The sequence below is a fragment of the Palaemon carinicauda genome, chromosome 3 (assembly GCF_036898095.1).
Source record: "Palaemon carinicauda isolate YSFRI2023 chromosome 3, ASM3689809v2, whole genome shotgun sequence".
Lineage (NCBI taxonomy): Eukaryota > Metazoa > Arthropoda > Malacostraca > Decapoda > Palaemonidae > Palaemon > Palaemon carinicauda.
In genome coordinates this window covers 133,816,846-133,832,181 of record NC_090727.1, presented here as the reverse complement: position 1 = coordinate 133,832,181, position 15,336 = coordinate 133,816,846, and the positions used below count along the sequence as shown (strand labels likewise).

Genomic DNA, 15,336 nt, shown 5'->3' with positions numbered 1-15,336 from the left:
ATTGAATGTTTCCACGGCCCATAACAATAATAGTACGTACTTTTACGTAGGCAATTTGACATGTTATACTTTGCATCTCCTGTCTTATTTATTCTGACAGATCTGGCATTTATTTGTTAATCTATAGAATATTGAAGTCTGAGTTTACTTTGTACTCGGCGTTTGTTTTTTATTATACTGTACTTTCACAAAAAAGATTGTAGTTAACTGTGTGTATGTGATAACTGTTTGTTACCTTAATTTTACCTTCTTTCTATAATACTGAACATTTGTGGTACAACAATTTCATGCAGTGATATTTTAAGTATTGATTTTTTAGTTGTGAAAGTCTATGTTTTGAGTGCGTTTTATATCATATGAAAGGAGCATTGAAATCTATAGAATATTGAAGTCTGAGTTACTTTGTACTCAGCATTTTGTTTTTTATTATACTGTACTTTCACAAAAAAGATTGTAGTTAACTGTGTGTGTGTATGTGATAACTGTTTGTTACCTTAATTTTACCATCTTTCTATAATACTGTACATTTGTGGTACAACAATTTCATGCAGTGATATTTTAATTATTAATTTTTTAGTTGTGAAAGTCTGTGTTTTGAGTGCGTTTTATATCATATGAAGGGAGTACTGATTTTAACAAGATGATTATATGCAAGTTAAGTCCTTTATTTTTATGAATAGAGTATTTGTATAGAGGAAGTTAGTCACGAGGAAATCGAGGAATTTTGTAATCCAAGTTTTCATTTTCTGCAAATTTTCACTTCTAATTTTTATCTAAGTTATAAATTATTTGGAGAGCTTTTTTTACTATTTACAAATTATGCATTGCTAAGTGCAGTATAATTGAGGAGTAAGTCACTTTCCAGACTACTGCTCTTTCTTAATTTATTCTTATCTAAGTTATATTTGGAGAGCTTTTTTTACTATTTACAAATTATGCATTGCTAAGTGCAGTATAATTGAGCAGTAAGTCACTTTCCAGACTACTGCTCTTTCTTAATTTGGTTATGCAGGCTAAATGTCACACGACTGCATCCGTTGCCGCATAACACGAAAAATAAATGCTTTCGTTATTAGCTGGCCGTAGAGTAAAGTTGACTTTTCAAGGAGGGCATTTATTGCATGGAACATTAAAAGATTTAAGTTTTTTCGCCTTAATGGCAGCTGCATTGTTAGGTAGGAGAGGTTCTGTTTTCACTAATATTATTTACAAATTTTCAAGGAACTTATTTCATCATTTAGAATCTTTTTATTTTGAAAGGTTTTTACAAGGTATTTTATTTATATATTTTAAGTGATATTTTGATTTATAGTTCTAAATCCAAATGTACAGTGCTATGCTCATTATTGTGGTAATTACAGCGTGCCCAGAGGGAAAATGGGGAATGGGCTGTGTCCACGACTGTCCTTGTTTACACGAAGGGAAATGTGACCCCCTTTATGGTAACTGTTCATGTCATGCTGGCTGGATCGGTCCATATTGCGAAGAAAAGTGCCAAGAGGGATATTATGGAGTGGTAAGGAATCTTTTTTTTTTTTTTTCTTTTTTTTCTTTTATGGGTTTCATGGTTTTAATTTCGTTAATGTTAAGAAAACAAAGTAAGTTTTATGTTCTTTATGGGTTTCATGGTTTTAATTTCCTTTATGTTAAGAAGACAAAGTTAATTTGTTATTCTTTATGGGTTTCATGATTTTAATTTCCTTTATGTTAAGAAGACAAAGTTAATTTTTATTCTTTATGGGTTTCATGGTTTTAATTTCCTTTATGTTAAGAAGACAAAGTTAATTTGTTATTCTTTATGGGTTTCATGATTTTAATTTCCTTTATGTTAAGAAGACAAAGTTAATTTTTATTCTTTATGGGTTTCATGATTTTAATTTCCTTTATGTTAAGAAGACAAAGTTAAACATCAGATTTAACGTCTTGGAGAATAAGACAAATATTGAGATTGAACTATTTTAAGGTTTTTATGTAGTATATAATGAACACTATGTATAAATTTTATATATATATTTTTTATTAATTTCTAGTTTAACCAAAACCAGATATTTTTCATTTGTAACATTAATTTGGAGGTATGAATTTCAAGAGTATTGATAGATTTTTAAAAATATTTTTGTATTAACAGACTCTACAATTAGAATAAAAATCTTGGTTGTACCTAAAGTAAGATTGATTGAAATAATTTTATCCATCAAATTATCACAGACATAGTGTACCAAGTTTTCTTATACTTATATTGCTTGAGCATTCAAATGACAAAACATAATTGTTTAAATACATGCTGATGATCATGAGTGATGTTACAGTAGCAGTTGGACTTATTATTATTATTATTATTATTATTATTATTATTATTATTATTAATTGCTAAGCTACAACCCTAGTTGGAAAAGCAGAATGCTATAAGCCCAGGGACTCCAACAGGGAAAATAGCCCATTAAGGGAAGGAAACAAGGAAAAATAAAATACTTAAAGACCAGTAACACTAAAAAAATATCTCCAATTGATCCTAATGTATAGTGGCCAAGTTAATTATTTCTTTTTTAATCAGGACTGCAAAGACCGATGTCGATGTCAGAACAGTGGAACGTGTGACCATGTGTCTGGGGCTTGCCGATGTCCTCCTGGCTGGACTGGACCTCTGTGTGAAAAATCATGTCCCGAGGGCACTCATGGGACCGCTTGTAGTAATAAGTGCCAGTGTCAAAATGGTGGACATTGTGATCCTGTCACTGGAAAATGCCAGTGTCCGTCTGGTTGGACGGTAAGTCGGTAACCTATTAAACTAGCCTGATGTTTGTATTGCTTTTCGAGATACTAGCGGTCAATGTCAAGAAACAAAGCTATGAAGCTCTTGAGGGTCTTTTTCTTTTCAGGCTCTATCTCACGGTTTGATACACTCCATCCTCCAGATTATTATAAAACTATTTTTTTAACGCTTTTAAGAAGTCTAACATTGCATTCGGTAGCAGTTAGCGAGTAGTTAATCAAGGGAAATGTTTCTCTGGGCGATCATGATCAGCCTTTTCTTTATATCTCGTGTTGGAGTTGGAAACAGTATTAGCATTTAAATAACCGTTGAGGAATGCAAAGGCCTTGCTGTTCCTCACTTGGAAAGTATTTTTCAATTCCTTTCAAAAGCCTTTGTTAACCTTAGAACTGAAAGTACCCTAATACATTGCTTAAGGTAAATTCTTTAGTTTAAATCTCAGAAGGCCTCATTTTGAAAGTCGTAACTATAATTTTAATTGCCCGGTCGCTAACCCTGACCTGGCTTTCCATGTCTAGACTATTGGTAGTAGTGTTCCATTCAGTAAGGGTTTTGAATATTCACTGCCCTTAAGTCAGTATCCTCTCATATAGCCCCAACTTCTTTATTTACTTTAAACCCTTCCACAGCTAAACCTTTGCCTTCCAAGAATCCTAGCGTGTCTTTCAGACAACTAGATTGCAAGGCAAAAGACAGTGTTGGTTGTCTGGGTCTTGATATTCCTTCACACACCAAATAATGTCTTAAACTGAGCTTGCAGAGAAGTAACAATATAATGGGATTATAGAAATGAAATGATTAAATTTCCTTTTTTTTCTCTGGGATTGCAATTTTGATAATTTTGATGATATCATAGATAACCCATATGCTAATTATTATTATTATTATTATTATTACTTACTAAGCTACAACCCTAGTTGGAAAAGCAGTATGCTATAAGCCCAGGGGCTCCAACAGGGAAAATAGCTCAGTGCGGAAAGGAAAAAAGGAAAATAAAATATTCTAAGAAGAGTAACAACAATAAATATCTCCTATATAAACTATAAAAACTTTAACAAAACTTTAACAAAACAAGAGGAAGAGAAATAAGATAGGAGAGTGTGCTCGAGTGTACCCTCAAGCAAGAGAACTCTAACCCAAGACAGTGAAAGGCCATGGTACAGAGGCTATGGCACTACCCAAGACTAGAGAACAGTGGTTTGATTTTGGAGTGTCCTTCTCCTAGAAGAGCTGCTTACCATAGCTAAAGAGTCTCTTCTACCCTTACCAAGAGGAAAGTGGCACTGAACAAGTACAGTGCAGTAACCCCTTGGGTGATGAAGAATTGTTTGGTAATCTGTGTTGTCAGGTGTATGAGGATAGAGGAGAATATGTAAAGAATATGCCAGACTATTCAGTGTGTATGTAGGCAAAGGGAAAATGAACCGTAACCAGAGAGGAGGATCCAATGTAGTACTGTCTGGCCAGTCAAAAGACCCCATAACTCTCTAGCGGTAGTATCTCAACGGGTGGCTGGTGCCCTGGCCAACCTACTACCTATAAATGAAGGTGTGGGAGTGAATTACCTTACCGGCTCAAGCATCAGGCTATATGGCTTTAATTTTATTTTATTCAAATATTTTGCTGTTTATTTCCACATCACTTAATCAAATGCTGCCTCAATCTTTTGATTTGAATGTACATACATACATACATATACCAAGGCACTTCCCCCAATTTTGGGGGGTAGCCGACATCAACAAGAGAAACAAAACAAAAAAGGGGACCTCTACCCTCTACGTTCCTCCAGCCTAACAAGGGACTCAACCGAGTTCAGCTGGTACTGCTTTGATTTGAATGTACTCTGTTGAAATATAACAATTACAGCTTTTGTTTTTAAGAAGTCCACAATTTTTAAATACTGTATTAGATTTCATATTATATCATCTACAGTATTTTTTCTAATCTGTGGATTCCTAGTCATGATGATGTCTGCTCATTTTTAATTGTGATTTTCCAGGGAGATGTTTGCGCAAACCCCTGTCCACAGTCCACATGGGGTCATAATTGTTCAGAGCTCTGCGACTGTTACAATTCTGCTACATGCGACCACATTACAGGCCGTTGCAAGTGTCCTTCTGGGTACATTGGTAACAAGGTAATATGAATTATAAATTGTCTTGTGTTAGTGTTGAGTGAAATTATAAGAAATTTTTGTCCTAAGAACCGTAGTGAAACTGTTGCACTGTAATATCCAGGAAACGTGTGAAAAGTTAGCTTAGATTCCAATATTTTATCAGACCTCTTGAATGATTAAATCTTTTTTTTCAGTGTCAAGAAGAATGTCCATTAGGAACGTATGGTGTAAACTGCACGGAAACTTGTAACTGCCTCAACGGAGCCACCTGTTCGCACATCAGTGGCAAGTGCTTCTGTAAAGAGGGATGGCTTGGAAAAGACTGTTCAATGCCAGCCTGTCCACCAAATCAGTTTGGCCCTGGCTGCTCTCAGATTTGTTCTTGTGAAAAAGACAACACCGAGCGGTAAGTTTTCTTTCACTTGTTGTTAACCCTTTTACCCCCAAAGGACGTAATGGTACGTTTCACAAAAGCCATCCCTTTACCCCCATGGACGTACCGGTACGTCCTTGCAAAAAAATGCTATAATAATTTTTTTTTTCATATTTCTTATATTTTTTTTGAGAAAATTCAGGCATTTTCCAAGAGAACGAGACCAACCTGACCTCTCTATGACAATAATTAAGGCTGTTAGAGCAATTTAAAAAAAATATACTGCAAAATGTGCTGGGAAAAAAATAATCCCCTGGGGGTTAAGGGTTGGAAATTTCCAAATAGCCTGGGGGTAAAAGGGTTAAGAGAATGGTAAATTGATATTTACTTTTCCGTTGAATTATATTTTTTATGGGAAAACTATTTTTCTGAACTTTTATTTCAAAGGTATGATAATGTATTTTGAAATGTCTTCAAATTTTCAGTTGTCATCCGTGGACTGGGGAATGCGAATGCAAAGCAGGCTGGGCCGGAGAGACCTGCACACGGGCTTGTCCGTTCTACAAGTATGGCGAGAAGTGTGCCCTAAGCTGTAACTGTAAGAATGGAGCCTTTTGTGATCCCATTGATGGGAACTGCATATGTGCTCCAGGTTGGTTTTTATGTGTGAGCTCCTTATGATAGCATCTGGTATTTGCTATAGTGAATTTTTTTCTTTATGGAACATCTGTTTGTCCATAATTTCTGATAATATTTATTTCTCTAGGATATACTGGGAAGCAGTGTGACAAACCATGCATGAAGAACAAGTATGGTCATGATTGTAAGCTTGATTGTCGTTGCAAGAATTCAATCGGTTGTTCACACGAGTCTGGAAAATGCATTTGTAAGCCTGGTAAGTTACCTTAAATAGAGTAGATGTTATATATTAATATACTTCATGCAGCATTTAACTTCAATTTGTAAATAAAGTAATTTAATTTAATTTTTATAGTGAATCTAGCATTCCCCAAATTGTAATTGTACAGTGATGACCTATTGGTAAAAATTATTACTAAGTACAGTACTGTATGGTGTTCATGACTTGTCATAAGTAATTTAATGTTATTGTTTAACATACTGTACTGTTTGGGTTTATACAGCTAAATTCTATATGAACAATTCACAGTAACTTTCATTTGAACCTTCAACCAGGATGGGAGGGTCAGCAGTGCCTACTGACTTGTCCCATTGGCCGATATGGTGGGAACTGCACTCAAGAATGTGACTGTGAGAATTATGGATCCTGTGACCCTATATCGGGAAAATGCACGTGCGGCCCGGGTCACATGGGGGAGAAGTGTGAGAGAACGTGCATCTTAGGCTATCATGGAATGGGATGCAACCACTTCTGTGCCTGTGTGGGACCTAATGTTGAAGGTTGTGATCCAGTATCAGGGAGATGTTTGTGCAAACCAGGATTTAGAGGTAAGTGGGTTTCGTTTATTGGTTTACAGTTTGTGTAGATAACAGTACTATTTATATAATTTTATAGTTTGTATCCAGTAAGGAGAGAGAATGTTTGATTATTTTGTCAGTGCATGTATTAAGGCTTTTATCTTTTTCTCCTTCCAATTTAAAAAAAGGTGTTAGTTGTGAATCTAAATGCCCCCGTGGGTATTACGGCGACTCGTGTATGAAGAAATGCGATTGTAAGAACGAAGGATCGTGTCAGCCTCGGACTGGCAAATGTATATGTGAACGGGGATGGCACGGAGCAGATTGTAATACACCATGTCAGGACGGTAAATATGGAGTTAACTGCAACCAAGAATGTCCTTCTTGTGTGCATGGTAAGTAAATTATTATCTTTTTTCTTTTTCCCTGAAATAATCTATCGGTTCAGAGGAGCCTGTAAGCACTGTGTACAGTACATTAGTGGATACTTAATCATTTTAGGGAGTCTTGCAGCAAACATGTCTGTGGATGTTTTACTCTTGATTTTATATCTGTGACCGTACATTTCTTGCAGGTAACGGGACGTGTCACCCACAATTGGGGTCTTGCGTCTGTTCTGCTGGATGGAGAGGCGAACGCTGCGACCGTACTTGTGAACCTGGTTTCTGGGGTTTCACCTGTTCCAATGAATGTAAATGCAAAAATGGAGCAGAATGCCATCCAGAAACAGGTAAACTTCCTTGATGAAAATTGATAACTACTTCACCCAAGAAAAATTATAATTTCAGTTTCAGTGGTATTGATACATGTACAGGACATTTCTTCATTAAATTGATAACAATTCGGTAATGCTGTTTTGATGTTAGAATAGCAAATCATTAATGAATACTGTAGCATTGCTTTGAAATACATTCTTAATATTACATCTTGATAAGGAGTAAGAGAACCAAATAAATTGATACAGTATGTTGGCATGTGAGAGCTTATGAAAATCATACATAAAAAAATTACAAATTAATTTATTGGTTATAGAGTAAAATAGCTTTTAGAAATGTTTGACATAAAAGAAATGATTGTAATACCATTTGTCAACTGCATGAAGTCCCTGCTGAATGAAAAATCACATAACCCTTTTACCCCCAAAGGACATACTGGTACGTTTCACAAAAGCCATCCCTTTACCCCCATGGACGTACCGGTACGTCCTTGCAAAAAAATGCTATAAAATTCTTTTTTTTTTTCATATTTTTTATAATTTTTTGAGAAAATTCAGGCATTTTCCAAGAGAATGAGACCAACCTGACCTCTCTATGACAAAAATTAAGGCTGTTAGAGGAATTTAAAAAAAATATACTGCAAAATGTGCTGGGAAAAAAATAACCCCCTGGGGGTTAAGGGTTGGAAATTTCCAAATAGCCTGGGGGTAAAAGGGATAATTTGTTGTAGTTATGAAGACTGTTGGCTTTGATCATTATTTTTCTGTACTTCAGATGTCCTCTTTTTGCAGGGGAGTGCTTATGCTTGCCAGGATGGAGAGGGGGAGACTGCTCTCAGCCTTGTCCGCCAGGAAATTTTGGCTACAATTGTCTCCAGACGTGTCACTGCCGTAATCACGTGTCGTGTCGAGGCAATGATGGTTTTTGCGAATGTCTACCCGGTTGGATGGGTCCCGGATGCACGCAGAGTAAGGAAGGAGAAATTTATAGGACTTGTAATTTCCTTCAAAAGAAGGCAACCGTATTACCCAATGCGAATGGGAAAAAAAGCCCGCTAATATAAAAAGATTTAGCTAACTGTGTGGTATATAATGTAGGACTTGGAGGTGTTTAGATTAATATTTTTTGTGTGAATAAATTTTCTAATATCCACTTCGTTATTTCAGCATGCCCTGAGGGATACTTTGGACGCCAGTGCCTGAATGTGTGTAATTGCAGTACAGATAACTTTGTTTGTCATCCGGTGGAAGGTTGCAAATGCCGATATGGATTTGAAGGTACAGTACAAATACAGTATATTGAATTATTTTCCAACCTTATTGTCTGTTCATTCTGGGCATTCAAGTAAGGTAAAGGTTGATATATTGTTTGAAATTATATTTGTTGGCCAGTCATGCCAGTTCAGGTCAATGGCCTCTAGTCTTTATCATGTAGATATCATAGAAATTATTTAAGTTGGTTAATTTATACATTTTTTAGACTTAGAAATATTTTTTGTTTTAAAGGATAGTTAGCACTGTACTGAAGAACTTGACTTAATTTTTATTTTATAAATTCGTGATTTTGGAATACGCACTGTGTAATATTTAAACTTTATTGTTCATGATGTTGAGAGGCTATTCAAAATCAATGTAGGCATATACTTAATGACATTTTTATGATTATTTTATATTGATTTTTGAAATTGGTAAACATAGGTAGAGTTTCTGTTATGATACAAAATGAATTTTTTGCTGGATCAGACAGATGATGTTCACTAGTAGGGAGTTTTAAGTCTCACTATTGTTGAAAGTTGTATATATAATATGTATTTTTAGCTTTTATATATATAAATAAGTGTAGTTAATTCTTTGGGGAGTAATGAAATTATTTTAGTTTCTCTTCATATATTGAAAGTGAAAACACACACATTAAAAGACAGTTAATTGTTTTGAGAGCGATGGAATTATTAAAGTTTCTGTTCATACATTGAAAGGGAAAACACACATTTAAAGACCTAATGATTATTGATGCAGATACAGTTTCTGAAACAGGTGGTAACTTGGTTTTTTATATTTGCTGTGAAGCCTAGTTTTAGATCATATCACTAGATCATTTTTGTTATATCATTTTGAATATGCAGGAAAGTTTATCGTCCTCGTGGGCCGACAGGAACGAGCAAGTAAAGTTGTGCTTGGTATGAATTTTGCGTTTGATAATAATTTTTTTTACTAAGGATTATTGTAAAATAACTAATTGCAGTGTTCCCCTTTGTTTTCTGCCTTGCCCGTTTGGTTTTTAGTTCACCAATGTACTCGGGTCCTCAGAAAGTTTTTGGATTTCCAAGTTAGAACAGTTGTGAAGCTATGCGGCTTTTTCATACCAAGTCGTATTGATATTTACTTTTCTTTTAATATGATTTTTATTATTATTGATATCTTTGATAGAAAAGAGAGACCTTCAGTTAGCAAAAAAAGAAAGTTTGAGAATTAAGACTTAAAGTACTGTAATTTGTTTTTGATTTTGTTAGATTTGAGACCTCGGTTTGACTCCAGTGTAAGTTTATAGCAACAGTTGTACAGAAAAATGTTTGGGGATGATGTTACCCAAACAAGATTATGCTGAGAATGAGTAATAGAGTTTTTCATATAAATATTGTGTTTATTCCTATTATACATAATTAAGTAGAACTATTAGTGGATTTTCTGTTAATTTTTACTATTTTGACTTCTTTCATATTTTATCATGGAAGCTTAGTTGTCCCTTTACAACACACCACCACCACAAACCCAACACATTTGCCTTGCAGCAAAAGGGACCATAGTGTGGGAACCAGAGTTTTTGGGTGTCGTCAAATAAAGTGATTAAATTGAATTATAGGAAACTACCTTACATAAATCTACATTGTTCCAACCTACCTAAGCAAGGATCCTCTTGGACACGGTGTTCTCTAGATACTTTATTATAGTAAACCGTTAACCGTAACTCGAAAGTAAAGTATATCACAACCTAAAAAGCGTACTGAAGCCTACTCAGTGTGAGACTATAACTACTCAGTGTGAGACTATACCCCTTTACCCCTGGCCTCCTTATTATTTAATAAAGAATGGCCAAGCATTTACAATAGAGGTACAGTAGTTAACTGATCAAAATCATATTAAAAACATGAAAAAAACCATGGTGTACATAGATATTGTTGAAGGCTATGTTGCCGGAGAAAGAGGTCTACTGGAACAGTTTCGAGAATATATATTTAAAAAGTCTGAAAGTACTGTTTATGGTTTTGAGCATTGTAAATTTTAAGAACCATCAATATTGCATTGAGAGTTATAAAGTTAATCGTAATTACTGTGTATTAGCATTCTAAATATCATGGCTTGGATGAAAAAACTATAGCAGAGCATAGAAGGATTTTCTTCAACTTTATTTTTTTTTTTTTTATATTTTCCAGATACTTTTTGTTAAAGACCCTTTAATTGTATTTGTAGTGTTATTACTTACTAAAGTCAGTATCATAAATAATCCTGCTTTGTATCGAAACTGATATCTTTAGATCATAGGACCATACTAATAACTGTGGCAGGTTGAATATTTGGACCATACTAATAACTGTGGCAAGTTGAATTATCTTGTTAAAACGATGCCTTTGATGGATTAGCTTTTTATTAGTTTTTTGTTTTTGTTCCAGTGACAAAGTGATAGTTTTGTTTTTTGGTTTGGAAGTGTATTCGATTTCAAGGTAGTTCAAGATCATTGTTTTAACAACCTTAAACTTAGGCCTTTGATTTTTATTGTTTTATCAATTTCCCCTGTAGGGTTGACTGAATTTCTTTTATATCAATGACCCTGTAGATTATAGTTACATTACTGTATTAACTAAGAACCTAGTTTTATTCGGCCGTTGATTGAAGTAGGTCATGTTTTACCAATAGATAATGTGAATAATAGGAAATTTAATAAAATATTGGACAGCTTGTATAGAAATACAAATTAATAGCACTTAAGTGTAAGGTTAAGGTGACTTTATTTTTATCATTATGGAGGAATATTTCCTAAAGATCGAAGCTCATTGTAGATTGATAATAGATCAAGATTTAGGACTACTGTAGGCAGTACTTAGGATCTTTTTAGCATCCTTTTGGTCCCTATTTGCATTTACTTTCTAGTCTAATCCTTTACTTGCTGTTCTGGATTCCTATCTTCCATCTTGCTGTAAAACCTCTAACTTTTGCCTCATAGTGCAGCCGTGGGATTTTCCTCGGGCATGTGTTGGTATTGAATGGCCAGAGTCTAGTGTCCAGTCATGTGGCCCAAATTCATAAGTACAGTCTAATCTAATGTTAAATTTCACAGGAGTTGTTATAGTACTAAAGCTAAGGATGAAGGTTATGATAAGGCAGAAATTCGAAAGATACGGAGCCGGTCCGGAGACCGTGCCCTCTGCACAAAATTATTCAGAGTCATCACAGTAAACTGAACGGACCGAGGCCCGCTTGGTTTTCAACTAATAAAAGAACTCATCCCTTCCAGTTAGAGTTGTAAACCTGTGTGTATATTAACACTACTGTACTGCTGATTTTGAAATATTGTGTTCTAGCAAGGAGATATTTCTGCTGAAAGAGTGGGGTTTTGCAAATAAGCAATACCCAAGTCAGACATATCGTCACCCTCATAAACTAACTGCCTATGTCATTTTCTCCACTTGCTGGGAAATAAAAAAACATCATTTCCTAATTCTTCATATCATTGTGTTGAGCTTCAATTAACAAATTCTAATTCACAAATTCTTCTGTTATGAATTTGTGAATTGAAGCTCAAGACTATGATATAAAGAATTAGGAAATGAGAAGGGTTTCTTTTGATTTCCCAACAAGTGGAGAAAATGACTTAGGCAGTTAGTTTATGAGGGTGACGATATTTATATGAAAGAAAGACTTACTTGGTACTTTCAGCAAAAATACTTTAATGTTTTTTCTAGGGCAACTTTGATGGCCATTTGTGTTTTATTAATTTCAACAGCAGAAAAAATTGCATAAAATTCATGTAAAATTAGAAACTATGTTTATGAAGAGTGGTTTACTTTATATAGATAGAACCTGTTTATGAAGAATGGTTTACTCTATGTAGATAGAACCTGTTTATGAAGAATGGTTTACTCTATATAGATAGAACCTGTTTATGAAGAATGGTTTACTCTATGTAGATAGAACCTGTTTATGAAGAATGGTTTACTCTATATAGATAGAACCTGTTTATGAAGAATGGTTTACTCTAGGTAGATAGAACCTGTTTATGAAGAATGGTTTACTCTATGTAGATAGAACCTGTTTATGAAGAATGGTTTACTCTATGTAGATAGAACCTGTTTATGAAGAATGGTTTACTCTAGATAGATAGAACCTGTTTATGAAGAATGGTTTACTCTAGATAGATAGAACCTGTTTATGAAGAATGGTTTACTCTATATAGATAGAACCTGCACCAATGGGTTTGGATGATAATTATTGTTAAAAAATTTCTAATTGATACATTGTAATTAAAAGGATTATATTTTAACATGCTTCATCTTTTGCAGGGGACATGTGCGATATACCAATAACAAGTCCGATCATTGATAAAGAGCCAGTCATACCAGCATCGAACAATTCAAATAATGCCGGCCTTATTGTTGGTGTCGTCTCCATCATTCTTATCATAATTGTCATTGCTGTCATCATATATTACAGGTACAGTTATACTGCAGGATTTATTTTTATTACTATACATGATGTTAATCTTCAATTTTAAAGGACACAACGTCCGGGCTACGTAATGTTTACTAAAAAGTCATGCTTGTGCCACCTTTTGTTAGTTGGATGCATGTTGTGACGGGCCGAGAGAAAGGTTGTGACTCAAAGGCAGGAAGCAATCAACTGAGTAACTTTATTAAAGAACACTCTCCTTTATATACAAAACCTCGAGGCAACAGGAATTTTCATGTTCGAGAGACAGACAATGTTACAGAGGAAATACGCAGACATGTTTATTCTGGTTCTTTTTAGTGCGGGGGAAGAGCGCAGATACAAACATAGTATATACAAAATAATTTATGTACGATCGTGTGACACACTGTTGGTACAATGTCATATGATTGTTAACTTTCTTTACAATTAGGTAAAGTTTTTTAATATACTGATCATTGTAGTTCTTTCAGTAAAATATATTGGACTCTACTAAGCGATAGGAATATTTAGTGCATTATTTCTTTGAATATCCCCTGATGTTCATAATGCTTCTCTCTCAAAGCCTGGTTTAATACCAATGTTCATTCTAAAAGCTAAAATCTTCGTGTCCTTTCCTCTCATTAAACTTAGGCTTCTAAGTAAAGGATTGAGACAATCGGGCAGTTAATGACTGTAAACTTGGCTCAGGTGTGCCATAGAACCTTTGCCTTCTTAGTTCTCTTGTTGCCCTATAGTCCATTTTTTTTATAGAGGCAGATTTGCATCGACTCGCAGCGGTGCCCTTTTAGCTCAGAAACGTTTCCCGATCGCTGACTGGTTAGAATTATCTCGTCCAACCAATCAGCGATCAGGAAACTTTTCCGAGCTAAAGGGGCACCGCTGCGAGTCTGTGCAAATCTGCATCGCTAAAAGAAATTGACTATAGTGCTCGATAGTTGGCATTTTTAACCCCAACCCCCTCCAGATTGTGGTGTTTTGTGAGATTTAGGACCTTAGCAATATTATTATTATTATTTGCTTGGTTACAACCCTAGCTGGAAAAGCAGGATGCTATAATCCTGGTGGCTCCAACCAGGAAAATAGCCCAGTAAGGAAAGGAAACGTGAAAAAAAAAATATTAATAACAACAACAACATTGAAATAAACATTTCCTAAATAAACTATAAGAACTTTAGCAAAACAAGTGGAAGATAAATAAAATAGAATACTGTGCCCGAGGGTACCTTCAAGCAAGAGAAATAATAAGCGATGTAATCTGGACCTGTTAATAATTCCTGTGATTTGTCCAAGTCAGTTATTGCCGAGGTATCATGATCCTCATTCTCTTTGTCTCTTGCAGGGGACAGTATTGTGATTTAGATAATCGCTGTGAAGAATGTGATTCCGATTCTATTCCTCTTATGAACAGATATGTTCAAATGGTACTTTAGCATTTTAAGAGTCCCAAATGTTAAAGAAATTGGCGATTGTATCTGGTGAAAATCCAGAAAACACTATCATTCCTGTAGATTACAAGGGGTGGATGATGATGGTGATAATTCCCTCCATCTATTAACCCTTTTACCCCCAGGCTATTTGGAAATTTCCAACCCTTAACCCCCAGGGTTTATTTTTTTTCAAGCACATTTTGCAGTATATTTTTTTTAAATTGCTCTAACAGCCTTAATTTTCATCAGAGAGAGGTCTGGCTGGTCTCATTCTCTTGGAAAATGCCTGAAGTTTCTCAAAAAATTATCAAATATGCAAACAAAAAATTTAAATAGCAGTTTTTTGCAAGGACGTACCGGTACGTCCATGGGGGTAAAGGGATGAGTTTTGTGAAACTTACCAGTACGTCCTTTGGGGGTAAAAGGGTTAATGAGCTTTCGGTATTTGACCGTAAGGAGCTTCTTAAGTTCTTTACCTCCTTTGCTTCTAAGAAGACCATCGGATAAACGTCTGTATTAAACAATGCGTCAGGATAGAAGCATTAAGAACATCAAGTGATTATGAACATCAGAGTGTTATTTAATTCCATGGCTGACACGAGTCTTTTTATAGTTTATATATGACATATCTGTTTTTGACGTTGTTAATAGTTTATATAGGACATATCTGTTTTGACGTTGTTACTGTTTTCAGAATGATTTCTTGTTAATTTATTCTCATCATTTATTTATTTCCTTATTTCCTTTCCTCACTGGGCTATTTTTCCCTGTTGGACCCCTTTGGCTTATAGC

At 34.9% G+C, this 15,336-nt stretch overlaps 1 protein-coding gene across 7 annotated transcripts in view; it reads left to right on the top strand.

Annotated features, from left to right (window-relative positions):
- Nucleotides 1-15,336, top strand: part of LOC137638547 (protein draper-like) — a 56,545-nt gene that overhangs the window by 11,952 nt on the left and 29,257 nt on the right. For all 7 annotated transcript variants that reach the window (XR_011044154.1, XM_068370686.1, XM_068370690.1 and 4 more), the window contains 12 exons: nt 1,362-1,516; nt 2,555-2,767; nt 4,773-4,910; nt 5,084-5,295; nt 5,748-5,914; nt 6,029-6,157; nt 6,457-6,729; nt 6,888-7,094; nt 7,274-7,429; nt 8,207-8,383; nt 8,582-8,692; nt 12,970-13,120. Coding sequence is in view for 6 of the 7 variants with exons in the window: in XM_068370686.1 (XP_068226787.1) it covers nt 1,362-1,516; nt 2,555-2,767; nt 4,773-4,910; nt 5,084-5,295; nt 5,748-5,914; nt 6,029-6,157; nt 6,457-6,729; nt 6,888-7,094; nt 7,274-7,429; nt 8,207-8,383; nt 8,582-8,692; nt 12,970-13,120 (2,089 nt within the window). In the remaining variant the exon portion in view is untranslated. The remainder of the gene's footprint in view (nt 1-1,361; nt 1,517-2,554; nt 2,768-4,772; nt 4,911-5,083; nt 5,296-5,747; nt 5,915-6,028; nt 6,158-6,456; nt 6,730-6,887; nt 7,095-7,273; nt 7,430-8,206; nt 8,384-8,581; nt 8,693-12,969; nt 13,121-15,336) is intronic.